Source organism: Manis javanica, chromosome 6 (genome assembly GCF_040802235.1).
Source record: "Manis javanica isolate MJ-LG chromosome 6, MJ_LKY, whole genome shotgun sequence".
NCBI lineage: Eukaryota > Metazoa > Chordata > Mammalia > Pholidota > Manidae > Manis > Manis javanica.
The window spans coordinates 88,404,530-88,419,075 of record NC_133161.1 but is presented as its reverse complement, the minus strand read 5'-3'; the positions used below and the strand labels follow the sequence as shown (position 1 = coordinate 88,419,075).

Below are 14,546 nucleotides of genomic sequence, written 5' to 3'. Positions count from 1 at the left end.
ATGAAATACAGTAATCCATTAATTGCTTTATATAGAATTCATACACAAATTTCTATTATCTAAAGATCACCTCAGTAAAATCACTGGCAATCTGATTGACTGGTATGCACAACTTACCTAGGCTGACAACGTTCACATAGGTAAGTATCAGGAATATGCTGCCTGTCAATCCCCATGCAGTCAATATGTTGCCAAACACTTAAAAAAAAAAAAAAAGAACATACAAAATATTATTAAAATCATCCTATCATCCTTAAATTAAGACTTGATATTCCATTTAACTATCACTTAAGGAGTGCCTACTTTCTTTGAATTTAGCACTGTGAAGAATTCACAGAAATATGTCCTTGGGGAGATAAAACTTTTGAGATGTAAAAACAAGAAGACATATAGAATAATATATCTATAATATAAATTTCTCAAGCAAATATAGTTTTAAATGTAAAAGGTATACATTACAAATATTAGATATCACAAATAGGTCTTCCTGATATTCAGGACCTGAATTAAAAGAGATGTCCATACTACTTGGGAGTTCACAGGAAAAGTATCCTGGAAAATAATGGACTTGCATAGAACCTTGTTTGGGAAAGTAGGAAGAAAAGATGTCATTATAGCAACATTTTCGCAAATAGGTATGAGAAGCAACAGCCAGAAGGCAGCTAATATACATGAAGAGGACTGTTTATTTGAAGAAATAAAGAGGGAGTAAAACTGGATTAGTAGAGTGCGGCCAGATTATTCAGTACTTAGAATGTCAGAATGTATATAGATTCCTCTAACTGGCAGCAGGCAACAACTACAGGTGCCTTGGTTGTATACAGTGTTAATTCAAGTATGTTAAGAAACTCTAAGCAGAAAAAGTAATTTAGAGGTCTTTCTGATATTCCAGACCTGAATTAAAAAATGACAGAACTAGAAATGATGGTAGAGAAGATTAAGTTAGAGAATCCAAGAGACATTCCATGACAAATAGAGATTAAACCTATTCTCTCCTCTATTTTTTAATAGAATACATGAACTAGCTTGAGGCAAACTTCTCGATTTGTTATTAATATTGTATTCTATTGCCAAGACTTTAATCGGCCTAAAGTTTATATATATATTTGTTTCTAAAGATAGTCTTAATTGTTCTTTACATAATAATTAGCCACTTTTAATAAATAACTACTAAGTTATCTGCTATTCTATTGCTCTTCACCTCTCTAAGAGGATACTAGGAAAAGAACTGGTAGAATGTGGAAGGTAATGGAATATGTATAAAAAATGTGGGGGTAAAAAGTGAAAAAGAAAAGCACAGCATCTGATAAGCAAAGTTAGAATAACAAATTAAATTAAATTTGGGGGAGTTAAGTGATAATGTCATGCAGATAAAAGAAGACACAAAACTAGAAAATGAATAAATGATCAGCGCTCCAGATGTCAAATTTGAAAGAGATGAATACGGGCAGTAGATACATGAAAATACATAGAGGCAATGTAAAACAAGAATAGAGGAAGACAGATTAAGCCTTGCAGTACACTACAGGTTAAACAGTAGAAAAATAGAGCAATAACAAAAAACAGATTCATAACAAAGACAGCAGTTGCTAAGAAGCAAATACCTTGAAAAACTGAATTGGTCCTTCAAGAATTTGTAGATACATATAAATCCTAAGGACTATTTCACTATTTTCTAACAGAGATAATTCTGTATTATATATAGATCATTGTAATTAAACCAAAGGAAAAACACTGTTTAGATTATGTATTAAAATAAAAACACTGGCAAATAGTATGTAATTTATCACATTAGACAAGATCGGCTAAGAGAAAGCTATTTAATATAATTGCCTAAATATGAATTGAGCTTTTCTAATAAGTAGCTAATAAAAAAAGAAGAAAACAAGTTACCACTAAAGTTATTTTTTTAGGTTTAAAATTTACCTCCTGAATAAACTTACTGAAGTGATTGCTCATGGTAATATGTATCACAGATAATGAGAATTTATTTTTAAACTTGAAATGGTACCACACGATATTTATTAAAACACTAACTATTAACATTACAACTTTGCATAGAAATACAAAATTTCACATACCGCGTAAGATTAATTTCCCCCTCTTTTGGTAAAGGTAAATCAACTTCTTAGAATACAACCCTAACTGCGTGTTTGTATCAATAACATCTAATTCTTAGTCATCTAGTCTCATAGATGGGAACAATATTATAAGTTTTACATAGTAATTTATATTTGGTCCTAGGATATATTTTTACACTCACATTCAAATATGGGTATATGCTATACTCCTTCAAATCAAATAATGAAACTATGCCATAAGGACCAGACCCAGAAAATTTTGTAAATTCTTACCCTCTACAGTGCACTGCTTAAATAATCTCTGCTTCCTGCCCTATGCATGGGGTGGATTCAGTAACTTTCAGGTTGAAGTCCTACTGTTCCCTCTCCATCCTCCCCAACTCCCTCCCACAAAAACAAAATCAAAAACACAAAAAACAAAAACAAAACCCCACTTTCTGTCCCAATCACACCTTCTCTAGGGGAGGAGGCCTTTCTTGGTGGTTGAACCAGGGTTGGGGGAGGGGAGACTGTGGTTCTGGTTCAAGGAGACTCCAGAGTGCTGCAAGGTTCAAGTCAAAAGGAGGTGAGAGAGTCAGGTCAAACAAACATCAACAAAAATGTATAATTCCCCCAAAAATGGAAAATCACAGTTGACTATACAGCACAAATAATTCCAAAGGAAATACACAGGACTCAATTCTCCTCTCATTTCTATCTTGTTTACTACTGTATGTAGTTATATTACTATTGAATGAGTGAAGACAGAGATGTGATCCTACATGGATAAAGTTCAGAACTGACTGCCTGTTACTCAATTAACAATAAGGATTTCTAATAAATTGTAAGATAGCTTTTTTCCCATACGGGCTTTTTCTAGGAGCAAAACACTGCATTGATAGTAGTGAAGTCTCAGTTTAAAAATGCATTAATTCCTCCAAAAGTGTCTCTAATTGTATTTGCCAACATTAACAATCAAAGGTTAGCAGCATTCAAGAAAAATAAACTAATGGTGTGCAATATTTTACCTGCATTTGTCACAACAGATCATGTATCCATCATCATGTGTAAAACCACATATGCACCTGGTTACATCAGTACCATAACTTCCATCCTCAGATGTGCTGATTGTAGTAGCACTGGAAGTTTCATCAAAATTAGGAGTGGTGAATATGCCTACTTCATTTTTGCTAATAAGAACTGATGGAGGAGGGGAAGCCGGAGGTGTTGGAGGAGGACGAGCACCATAATTATGGTCCTGGATAATTGAGCAAAATACAGCACAATATAATTTCAATAAAGACATAAACTAAGTGACTTAAATAAAATTAAATCCTTAATTTCAATATTTGAGAGATAGGAAATTGGCCCATTTCTTCCTTAATCCCTTTAAAATAATCACTTGGTGAAGCTAGATACTAAACCACAGTAGTAAGTGAAAATGTCTATCTACAACCTTTATCACCTTTCACAACGACTTCCCTCAAACTCCACTCTCTCCCCACAAATCAGAAGACATGGTCACAGTCCTATGGTCACATAGCTCTGCCTTCAAGATAAAAGGAGATTCAACATGTGAGAAAAGAGGTTAAAAAAAACCCCTCAGGAATGTGGGGGCTAAAGAATAATGAAAACAACTACAAAAAACATCAAGTATATAATTGGGGATTTTTTTAATTTGGTATTTTTTAAATATAGTCCAGTAGTAAAAATCTCTCCCAATTGTACCATGATAATATCACAAATCTGTCCAGTTCTGCAACTGTTTCAATATAAACTCTGCCTCTTACTAGCTATGTAACATTCAAAAAGTTAACTTCTTAAGCTTTTATTTTAGCAGCTATGAAATAGGGATAAAAATTCTACCTGTCTCATGAGGTTATTTTTGAAGAGTAAATGAGATACATGTAAAAATGGTTAGCACAGAGCCTGGTACATAAGTGCTCAATAAATGGTAACTATATAATTTCCTATGTAATTTAGAAACAAAAGTAAATGGTACAATTCTATCTACAGTCTTTTTATAAAGAAGATAAAAAATTACTATAATACTGAACTATTAATAGCATAAAATACAAAAAATAATAAACTTCTAGAGAATTCCTTATAGAATTTTAATCCCTTGCATAAATAAAGATCAATGAAAAATTAAACAATCAATTATACAACTAATTGTTTAGGTAGTATAAATCAAGTATGCTTTTTAAATATTCAGTTGGAGGCACAATACCATACACATCTACCTTCAACCTCTAGATACAAAAAATACCCTTCCAGAGAAATATTTTGACACTTACCGCATAGGGCAAACCAATGTAACTGTGTGAATGATGTGAGCTGCTGGTATATAACTGGTGGGGATAACTGTTGGATTTCTCAACTACCACAGGGCTAGCTTCTACAGATTCTGGTCTGGAAGGAAAAAAGTTGCATCAAACAGAATTCCATTTATTTTATTTTTTAAGTTAATTAAAAATTATAAGCACTGATTTTATTGACTATACAACCCTGTAGATAAGCCATATCCTATCTAGATTCTGTGTTATAACAAAATTTTTAATTAAGTAAACTAAATGTCCCACCTCCAAGTTCAAATAACCATTTCCCTATCTATCATTTTAAAAAATCACTACAGATTAAACATTATTTAAGAGACTGAGTGGCACGGGGAATACTATGTACAGGGGTAGAGAAAAGTGGTAGAAATAATTTAAACAGGACTAAAGACACACTGAATCTATATGGACCCTAATTTGAAAGTGAAGTATACATTTCAATGTTCAAAACTATGCGTATGTGTTAATGTAACAGATATAGCAAAGATGTAAAGATATAACAAAACCTTGGAAATATCAGTGATGTTAAAAATAGGAAACGTTGCAATGAATGAGGGCTAGCTTGGGAAAAAACAGCAGCAGCCGCCTGTGGTAGAGTAAGATCAGCAGTTCTGGCCTGGTAATGGTTAAGTGATGATGACCTCGCTGGTGACTAATAAAGTGGGAATAACAACTCCCCACTCTGGCTGACTTGTAAGCTCCCTGGCTTAGCATTTTACATACATCACTTTCTCAACTTCTTTACTCTTATCAGTCTTCCTGGGCCTTATTCTGGTATAATTCCTATTTATTAATGTGGTACAAAACCTTCTCAGGGCAAGTCACACAATGAAATTAATTTCTCCCTTGCACACACACAATATTGGGACTCATTTCCATGCCTTATTCTTAACCATAGCCACCATTTTTGATGATTTTTTTCATGATAATCCTTATCAATCTCTTATTCAAAACTTACCCTTAGAACTTAGTACTATTTGCAACTTTTCATGGTTTAAGACTTCTTGCGGCAGTTACACACTAATTGGTCCTATTTCTATAGTCAACTGCTTCTTGATATACTGTCTGCCCACCCCCTTCACTCATTCCCCTGACAAAGTCTCAATTAAGCTCTAAGTGGCTGCTTCTATGGGACCTAGAATCAGTAGAGAGAGGTTGTTAAATGATTTTGAAGAACACAAAAGAAGCATCTCCACAATGTTCTCAATCCCCTAAAACGTCAATACTCACCAAATGTCTATGCTGTTGTTAAAAATTCACTTACTCATTCTTTAAAAAAAGTTTATTTTCACTTAAATACAGAAGTACATAATAAAAATGAAAGACCATTTCTTCATCGAAACTACAGACACCCGTGTTAAGATGCCATGTATCCCCCTCCAAATTTTTCTATCCATAAATTTATCTAACAGTTGTTTTTTAAAAATGAGAACATGCTATATGCATTCACAATTTGCTATTTTCCACCTTTCAATGTCAATACATATCTTCCTTATTTTTGGTAGTAACTGCTTATTTCATTATATGGATATACCATAGCTTACTTAACAGTTTCCCTATTGGTGGATATTTAAATTGTTTCTGTTTTTCACTGTTAAAGGTATTGCTACAATTAACTGTCTATACATCTTTTCTGCATACATGGTACTATTTCTACATCATGGATTCCTGGAGATAGAAAGGCTAAACAAAAAGGTAAATGCACATAAAATGGATATTGCCAATCTGCCTTTGATAATTTTACAATATGAGTTCCTTTAAAATTCTTTAAAAATTACACAGAAGAAGTGGAGTTGTACCAATTCCTGACCTACAATACTATAATTAAAGCGACATGTGGGAATTGTGGCCAGAACAGAAATATTCTATTGGGACTTAATGTCTAAGGCTGACCATTCAACGGGTATAGTTGAGTATCACCTTTCTGAACTTGAGATTTTTATTTGTGGAGTGGAGATAAATGTACCTGCATCACTTTATCCTCAGCAATATGGATGAAGCTCAAATGACACAAATGGTGAATATGCATTTTCTCAATTAGAATTCATTACAGATGCATAACACTACTTATTTGCTCATAAGTATACTATGAGTATTCAGTCTGAAGCTGCTTTTAAATTTTATTTTAAAAGCCTAACTCCACAATAATTCAAACTTCCAAAAAGTGGTTCACATACAAGCCTGCTAGAGTTTGTGTTTAAGTAAATCACCTGCTCTTAAATAAATAAATAATGCAAGATATCAAACATTGCTGGTATTTATATCACTTTTATTTATTGAGTAGTAAATATTTGCTAAAGTCCTTATAAAGCTTATTTCTTTTAAAGTATACTCCCTTAACTCCCCAAATTATACCAAAATAAATGCTTTCAAATTAAACAGTTCCTTTGTATTTTACAATATATTTTCTTAAAGTTGAGTCCATATATACATATGAATGCTTCACATAGTAAAAGACTATACTCTACATCAGAAAGTGTAATCTGTAATCCTGAATCTTCAATGTTGATATGATAAACTCTACAATTCTAGACCAGTGATTGAGAAAATTAAATTAATCAGAGAAGTAAAATAGGTTTTATTGTTACACGCTGTGGTATGTGTATGTGTCACTAATCTAACAGGAACACAGCAATATACATACACAACTTTCCTTTTTTTTTTAAACTACAGCCTTATCACTATCATTAACTAGCTGTGTGACCTTTTATTTTTTTATTTTTTATTAAGGTATCATTGATGTACAATATTATGAAGGCTTCACATGAGCAAAATTGTGGTTCTACATTCACCCATATTATCAAGTCCCCCTCACACACCCCATTAAAGTCACTGTCCATCAGTGTAGTAAGGCAGTTTCCTGTACTTACTTTCCTTAATGTCTTTTAATGGCATTATAAGCTCCAGGAGACAAGAACCTATTACTGTAGTAAAAATTATTTACTACTAACAGAATAGGAGAAAGATAGAAAATGCTGTAACAACTGGATGGGATTAATGTTACAGTTTTAGTTCCAATTACTGCATAAAACCATCCATAATTTTAACACAAAAGCTAGGTAAGCAAAGAATCACTGTCATTGACAGCAGAAATTTTTTAAATGTTTAAGTTGTTTTTAAATTAATAATTTTAAAGTTTCTGTTTTGAATGATTTTTTAAAAGTCTATACATATAGGTTACGCCTTAAGCATGCCAATGAAAAGTCAACATGATTTTGTGGAATAATAAATACAATATACATATAGAAGTTTATGTAGATTAACAAAATCTGCCACAGTGCATTAGATTCACTGTTCATGCAGTCTAATATCCAACACATTGAACTAGAAGCAGTATGTGAGCTTCTTGGAAAATAGTGATAATTTTATCCAAAACCTCTATAAAGGAATACTTTATTGTCTTTTAATCCTCTCTTTAAAACTGTAAAAGTACTCCATAGGTTTCATGTTTTAACATTAAATGACTAGCTAAGAACCTACCCATACCAATGGGTTCAAACATACCTCCACCTAACTATCAAGTTTCCCATTACAGAGGTCTCAAATCTTACTAGCCATCTTTGTAACACAGCCCCTTAAGCCCTGTTACCATTTATCTTTCTTCAAATCCATTCATTTTTTTCAGTAAGATGTGGCAGACAGAAAGGCAGGGTACTGTGGCCATGAGCATTATTATACTCTGTACAAAGTGAAGATGAGCCATGATGATTATCATTTTGCTGGATTCTCTTGACACAGTGGCTTACTGTATCAGAGTCAAGAAATGCTCTTATCTTAGCATTTTTTATTACCTACTGTGAAATATTTGCCATTTTCTGCTGACTTAAGTCCTCTCAAATCTGTATTTTCAGATGCACCCCTATGTTTATTGCAGCACTATTTATAATAGCCAAGAAATGGAAGCAACCTAAATGTCCACCAGTAGATGAATGGATAAAGAAGATGTGGTACATATACACAATGGAATATTATTCAGCCATAAGAAGAAAACAAATCCTACCACTTGCAACAACATGGATGGAATTAGAAGGTATTATGCTCAGTGAAATAAGCCAGGCAGAGAAAGACAAGTATCAAATGATTTCACTCATATGTGGAGTATAAGAATAAAGAAAAACTGAAGGAACAAAACAGCAGTCGAATCACAGAACCCAAGAATGGACTAACAGTTACCAAAGGGAAAGGGACTGGGGAGGATGGGTGGGAAGGGAGGGATAAGGGCAGGGAAAAAGAAAGGGGGTATTATGATTAGCATGTATAATTAGCATGTGGAGGGGGGCATGGAGAGGGCTGTGCAACATAGTGAAGACAAGTAGTGATTCTACAGCATCTTACTATGCAGATGAACAGTGACTGTAATGGGGTGTGTGGGGGGAACTTGGTGAAGGGGGGAGCCTGGTAAACATGTTCTTCATATAATTATAGATTAATGATAAAAAAAATCTATATTTTATTACCATCAATAAGCTTTCAGTACATGAAGGAATAAATCTGGATGTCATTAAGTAGTCCCTATTAAAAATAAAATAATCATACAGACATTACAGTAAGAACAACCTCAGTAATTCTGGAGAAGGATACCACTATTTATATCACTTCATCCAGAAAGTTTATTCCTATAAACTTTGTTTCCACCTATGATAAATCCCACTCATAGAATTTTTTTCTATGTCTTTTGGTGAATTCACCTTCACCTTATACTCAAAGAAACACACAAACTATATTTCAACGAATAGTTCTATGATGATGCTCACTACATGTTTAAGGTATCTTGTTAGATCCCAGACAGGGTAAAAAGATAGAAAACATACTCATATCCCTCAAAGAGTTTCTGATCTTGGAAGGAGCAGCAGAGTTGGCAAAAACAGACAAGTGTACAAAAACCACCAAACAAGGCAAAAATGAAGTAATGCCTTAAAAAAGATACAGGTCAATGTTTAACACAACTCTTTCCTCTTCTGCATGAGACTGGTCTTTAGCTAACTTTTTACCTCTGTTCCCCTAAAAACCTGGTAAGCTAATTTGCCATACTGCTAGGCAAATTAATAAAAATGACCCTTGATTGATAAGGTAATTGTATCTTGACTGGGAAAACTACAAATTCTTGATGAGGATGTCGTGACTACTGGTAACTGTCATGTCCCTTACAAGAAACTCTGCCTACACTTATTACAAGAAATTTTGGCCTCTGAGGGGCATGAGGCTTCTAAATCAGGGAATTTCTCATATCTGCCCAGTGTAGATCTAGTCTCCTTGTCCCCAATCAATCACCTGAGAAGCCAAAGAAAATAGCTCCTGGATAGTTGACTGTATTCCTACATGGTCTCCCACAGACAGGAACACCTGATGCTACTGTGACAAGCTGTATACCACATAGACTAGTGCCAAGTATGGCCTATGATAATCTTGTACGTCTAAATGTTTACTTGAACCCAAAAAGACCTCATAGGAGTTGCAAAAGGTCAAAGTTCTAGGCTGTAGACTCTAGGAAGTTTAAGAGAAAGACACCTCTACTTGGGTAACAGGAAGGATAAGAAAAACATCATGAGGTTTCACTGAATCAGAGTGCTTCTGAAAGATATGCAGACTTTCAACATCTGAATTTTATACCAGGCGTATCTTCTATTGAAAAAATATATTAAGAAAAAGGCAGTAATAATGGAGAAAGACAATATCTCATATATATGCAAAAAGATAGGAAAACATGCCATGGAGAGTCTTCAAGGAGTATGGAGAGGTCAGTTAGACTTCAGTATAGTGTTTATTTAGCCATTTCTCAAAATTAGGTAATATACAAACTCCTGTAATAGAAAGAGGGGGATTTTTCTTTGTGGATTTAGATTTGGAGAAACACTATGTTAAATAAGATCTTTTTATTTTCTGTGTCCCAACACTATAGAATACAAATTCAAGCACTTGCACTAAAATCTCATGGCAGTCAGCATTTGGTATTAAAGTGGTAGTCATCAGGATTTTAAATAAAATTTTTTTCTACCTCAAAGTTAAGACTGCAAATTTCAAAACTTGGTAGAGCGCAGACAGCCCCCTGGGGACTACATTCATAGAACCTCTTTGTTCAGTTCTTGGCTTCTCTGAAAAACACTTAGCACTCTGTCTAGTTTTGAAGTGATCTTCATCAGTGTATGGTGCCCAGGGTCCAAACTGGTAATCTTTTTATTTAAGAAAGGGATATTATAGTATGCATCTTACTATTACAACTAATAATTTTGTGACTTTATCCTTGGGTTCCCTCAATTCTCAAGTATGGAACCAACCCACCTTAGTGATTTACCTACATTAATTTTTTATCAGGTATAGAACACAGGATGCATTAACCACTGTTAGACTAATCTGATAATTGGTTGCTTTCAGTAACAATATGGAAATAAAAGACATTCAAATTTTATTACTAAAAGAATACTAACACTTAATAATCTCTGAATCTATCAATACACTACCAACAAGAAGTTCCCATTAATTCCCTAGCAGTCTTTCTTCTTATAACATGTCTTTTAAACCTTACCAAACTTGGTGTCATTTGCTGAATATGCGTCAAATTATTTTTTCATTCATTTAATTCTAATTATAACATGACATACCAAACTTCTTTGAGTCTACTTTTCCCCTGAATAGATTGTTCTGGATTCTGAAAGAAACCTTTCATTTGTTTTTTTTATTCACAATGGCATTCTGTTATTTGGCTGTTTAGCTTCAAGTGCCTATTTTTAATCCATAGCACATTATTATAGAGCTTCCAAAAAGTGTTCTTTGCTTAGACTCAAGAGTTAAGAAAACAAAATTATATTTTAAACTCTTACTTTTAACTATATGATCTGGGATATTATCATTTAATCCTTCATCAGTTAAAGAGACTGTGATTTAAATTTTCCAAGTCAAAATACTATCACTTAAAAAAATACCATCACTTGTTAAAATTCTTATATTGGAAAAATTGTATATCCCTCCTGCTTCGACATTCTGTGTTAATGTATTTTACCATGGTCAATATGGTAGAATATGGACAGTCACTGAGATAATTTAGGTAGTAAATTTCAATCTCTCTCTCTCTCTCTCTCTCTCTCTCTCTCTCTCTCTCTCTCTCTCTCTAGTCACTCTTTTAGGTCTGCTAGTTTCCTAATGCCTCTTAGTATTTTCCAGCTACCTGAAATAGGTACTAACCAGAACTGCTAACCTTAACAATCTATAGCAGTCAACTAACTCTTTGAAATCACAGTTTGTGCAAATTTTTATATACAACGGATGTTTTTTTTTCAATTCTATAGCTCCTTGTATCTGTCTACAATGGAGAGGCTGTAAATATCTCAAGCTTTAACTCTCTCTCTCCAAACAAGTGAAATGGAATTAACTAAGATACAAGTATTTAACAATCATTCCTATATAATAAGCTTCAAGGTTAAAAAAAGAAATAATGAAATAAAACAAAGTATTTCAGAGAGGATTTTCAGATACTATTTTAGATAGGTGAGAGGGAAGGCCTCCCTGGAAAGGCTTATTGGAGTTCAGCTAAGACTATGCTAAGAATAAAAGAATGTTTCAGACAGAGGGAATGGCAAGTACAAAGGCCCAAAGGCAGAAGCAAATATAGAATGTTCAAAGAACAAGGAAAATACTATCAATGTCAGAGTAATAGCAGGCTAAGAGGAGAATCAAGTAGATTATCAAGTAGAGATTAGAGAAATGGGGCCTTTGGGGTCAAAAGTTGTTACTTTTTATTTTAAGTAAAACAAGAAATCACTGGAAGGCTTTTAAGTAGGATTAATATGTGATTTAATCTATGCTTCAGAAGAAAAATCACATTAACTTCTTTGCTGAGATTGAATTGTAGAAGACAAAAGAGAGACATGGAGAATACTTTGCAACAGTGTCCAGGCAAGGGATGACAAGGCCTTGGAGTAAGACAGTGGTAGAAATGGAGAGAACTGTACAGATTCTAAATATACTTCAGAAAGAGACACACGATTGACCAAAGAATTAGATGTAGAAGGTGAGGGAAAAGGAGCAATCAAATGACAATTGAGGGTTTAGGCTTAGGTAACTGGATAGAGATGGAATTATTTAAAGAAAAAGATGAAGGGGAGGGAACAGACTAGAGGGCAGAAGAGAATCAAGCCAAAAATGAGAAAGAGTGGCCATTTAAGCTTGGTACCCAAAAGCCAACAGAGTTAGATCTTTATAGTAGGAGGGATGGTTATTTACATCAAATGCTTAAAAATCAATATGAATTACAGAAAGCTACAAATTAGTTTGACAATCTGGGTAGTTGCAGTGGTGTTGTGCAGCCTGATATTGAGTGCAAACAACTCTCATGGACTTTGCTATAACGAGCAACAGAGAAATGGAATAATTAATAAAAGAGGGGAGGAGTTTTAAGATACTTATGTGAGATGGCAATGAGCAAAAGAGAAGTTGAAGATGTGGGAGATATGGGATAATTGCAGGCAAGAGGCAAGTGTCAAGATCTTAAAAGGGTGAGAGGGGATGAGATCCAGAGGGCAAATGAAGAACTGGACTGGGTTTTTGTATGTGTGTGTGTGTGTGTGTGTTTTAGTTTTTTATTAAGTTATGATTGATATACACTCTTATGAAGGTTTCACATGAAAAAACAATGTAGTTACTACATATACCCATATTATCAAGACCCCACCTATACCCCAGTACAGTCACTGTCCATCAGTGCAGCAAGATGCCAGAGATCCACTATGTCCCTTTTCTGTGATACACTATTTTCCCTGTGATCCCCCACACCATGTGTACTAAACATAATACCCCTCAGCTCCCTTCTCCCTCCCTCCCTATCCACCCTCCCACACCCCTCCTCTTTGGTAACCACTAGTTCATTCTTGGAGTCTCTGAGTCTGCTGCCATTTTGTTCCTTCAGTTTTGCTTCATTGTTATACTCCACAAATGAGGGAAATCATTTGGCATTTGTCTTTCTCCGCATGGCTTATTTCACTGAGCATAATGTCCTCCAGCTCCATCCATGTTGTTGCAAATGGTAGAATTTGTTTCTTATGGTTGAATGGTATTCCATTGTGTGTATGTACCACATCTTCTTTATCCATTCATCTACTGATGGACACTTAGGTTGCTTCCATATCCTGGCTATTGTAAAAAGTGCTGTGATGAACACAGGGGTGCATATGTCTTTTTGAATCTGATAAGTTGTATTCTTTGGGTAAATTCCAAGGAGTGGGATTCCCAGGTCAAATGGTATTTCTACTTGTAGTTTTTTGAGGAACCTCCATATTGCTTTCCACAATGATTGAACTACCCTACATTCCCACCAGCAGTGTAGGAGGGTTCCTCTTTCTCTGCATCCTTGCCAGCATTTGTTCTTAGTCTTTTCGATGCTGGCCATCCTTACGGGTGTGAGGTGATATCTCATTGTGGTTTCAATTTGCATTTCCCTGATGATTAGTGATGTGGAGCATCTTTTCATGTGTCTGTTGGCCATCTGAATTTCTTCTTTGGAGAACTGTCTCTTCATATCCTCTGCCCATTTGTTAACTGGGTTATTTGCTTTTTGGGTGTTGAGGCACGTAAGTTCTTTATATATTTTGGATGTTAACCCCTTGTTGGATATGTCATTTACAAATATATTCTCCCATACTGTAGGATGCCTTTTTGTTCTGTTGATGGTGTCCTTTGCTGTACAGAAACTTTTTAGTTTGCTGTAGTCCCATGAGTTCATTTTTCCTTTGGTTTCCCTTTCTTGAGGAGATCCAGGAAGAAGTTGCTCATCCTTATATTCAGGAGATTTTTGCCTATATTGTCTTCTAAGAGTTTTATGGTTTCATGACTTACATTCAAGTCTTTGATCCATTTTGAGTTTACTTTTGTGTATGGGGTTAAACAGTAATCAGTTTCATTCTCTTGCATGTAGCTGTACAATTTTGCCAACACCAGCTGTTGAAGAGGCTGTCATTTCCCCATTGTATATCCATGGCTCCTTTATCGTATATTAATTGTCCATATATGCTTGGGTTTATATCAGGGCTCTCTAGTCTGTTCCATTGGTCTATGGGTTTGTTCTTGTGCCAGTACCAAATTGTCTTGATTACTGTGGCTTTGTAGTAGAGCTTGAAGTTAGGAAGTGTAATGCCCCCAGCTTTATTCTTCCTTCTCAGTA

At 34.5% G+C, this 14,546-nt stretch overlaps 1 protein-coding gene across 5 annotated transcripts in view; it reads right to left on the bottom strand.

Moving 5' to 3' along the window:
- Window positions 1-14,546, bottom strand: part of KMT2E (lysine methyltransferase 2E (inactive)) — a 96,761-nt gene that overhangs the window by 41,519 nt on the left and 40,696 nt on the right. For 4 of the 5 annotated variants that reach the window (XM_017662727.3, XM_037003568.2, XM_017662725.3 and 1 more), the window contains 3 exons: window positions 4,358-4,472; window positions 3,089-3,318; window positions 118-198 (listed from right to left, as the gene is read on the bottom strand). In XM_017662727.3, the coding sequence (XP_017518216.2) occupies window positions 118-198; window positions 3,089-3,318; window positions 4,358-4,472 (426 nt within the window). Of the gene's footprint in view, window positions 1-117; window positions 199-2,533; window positions 3,054-3,088; window positions 3,319-4,357; window positions 4,473-14,546 lie in introns of those variants that run through there. The other variant, XM_037003569.2, reaches the window with a different exon arrangement.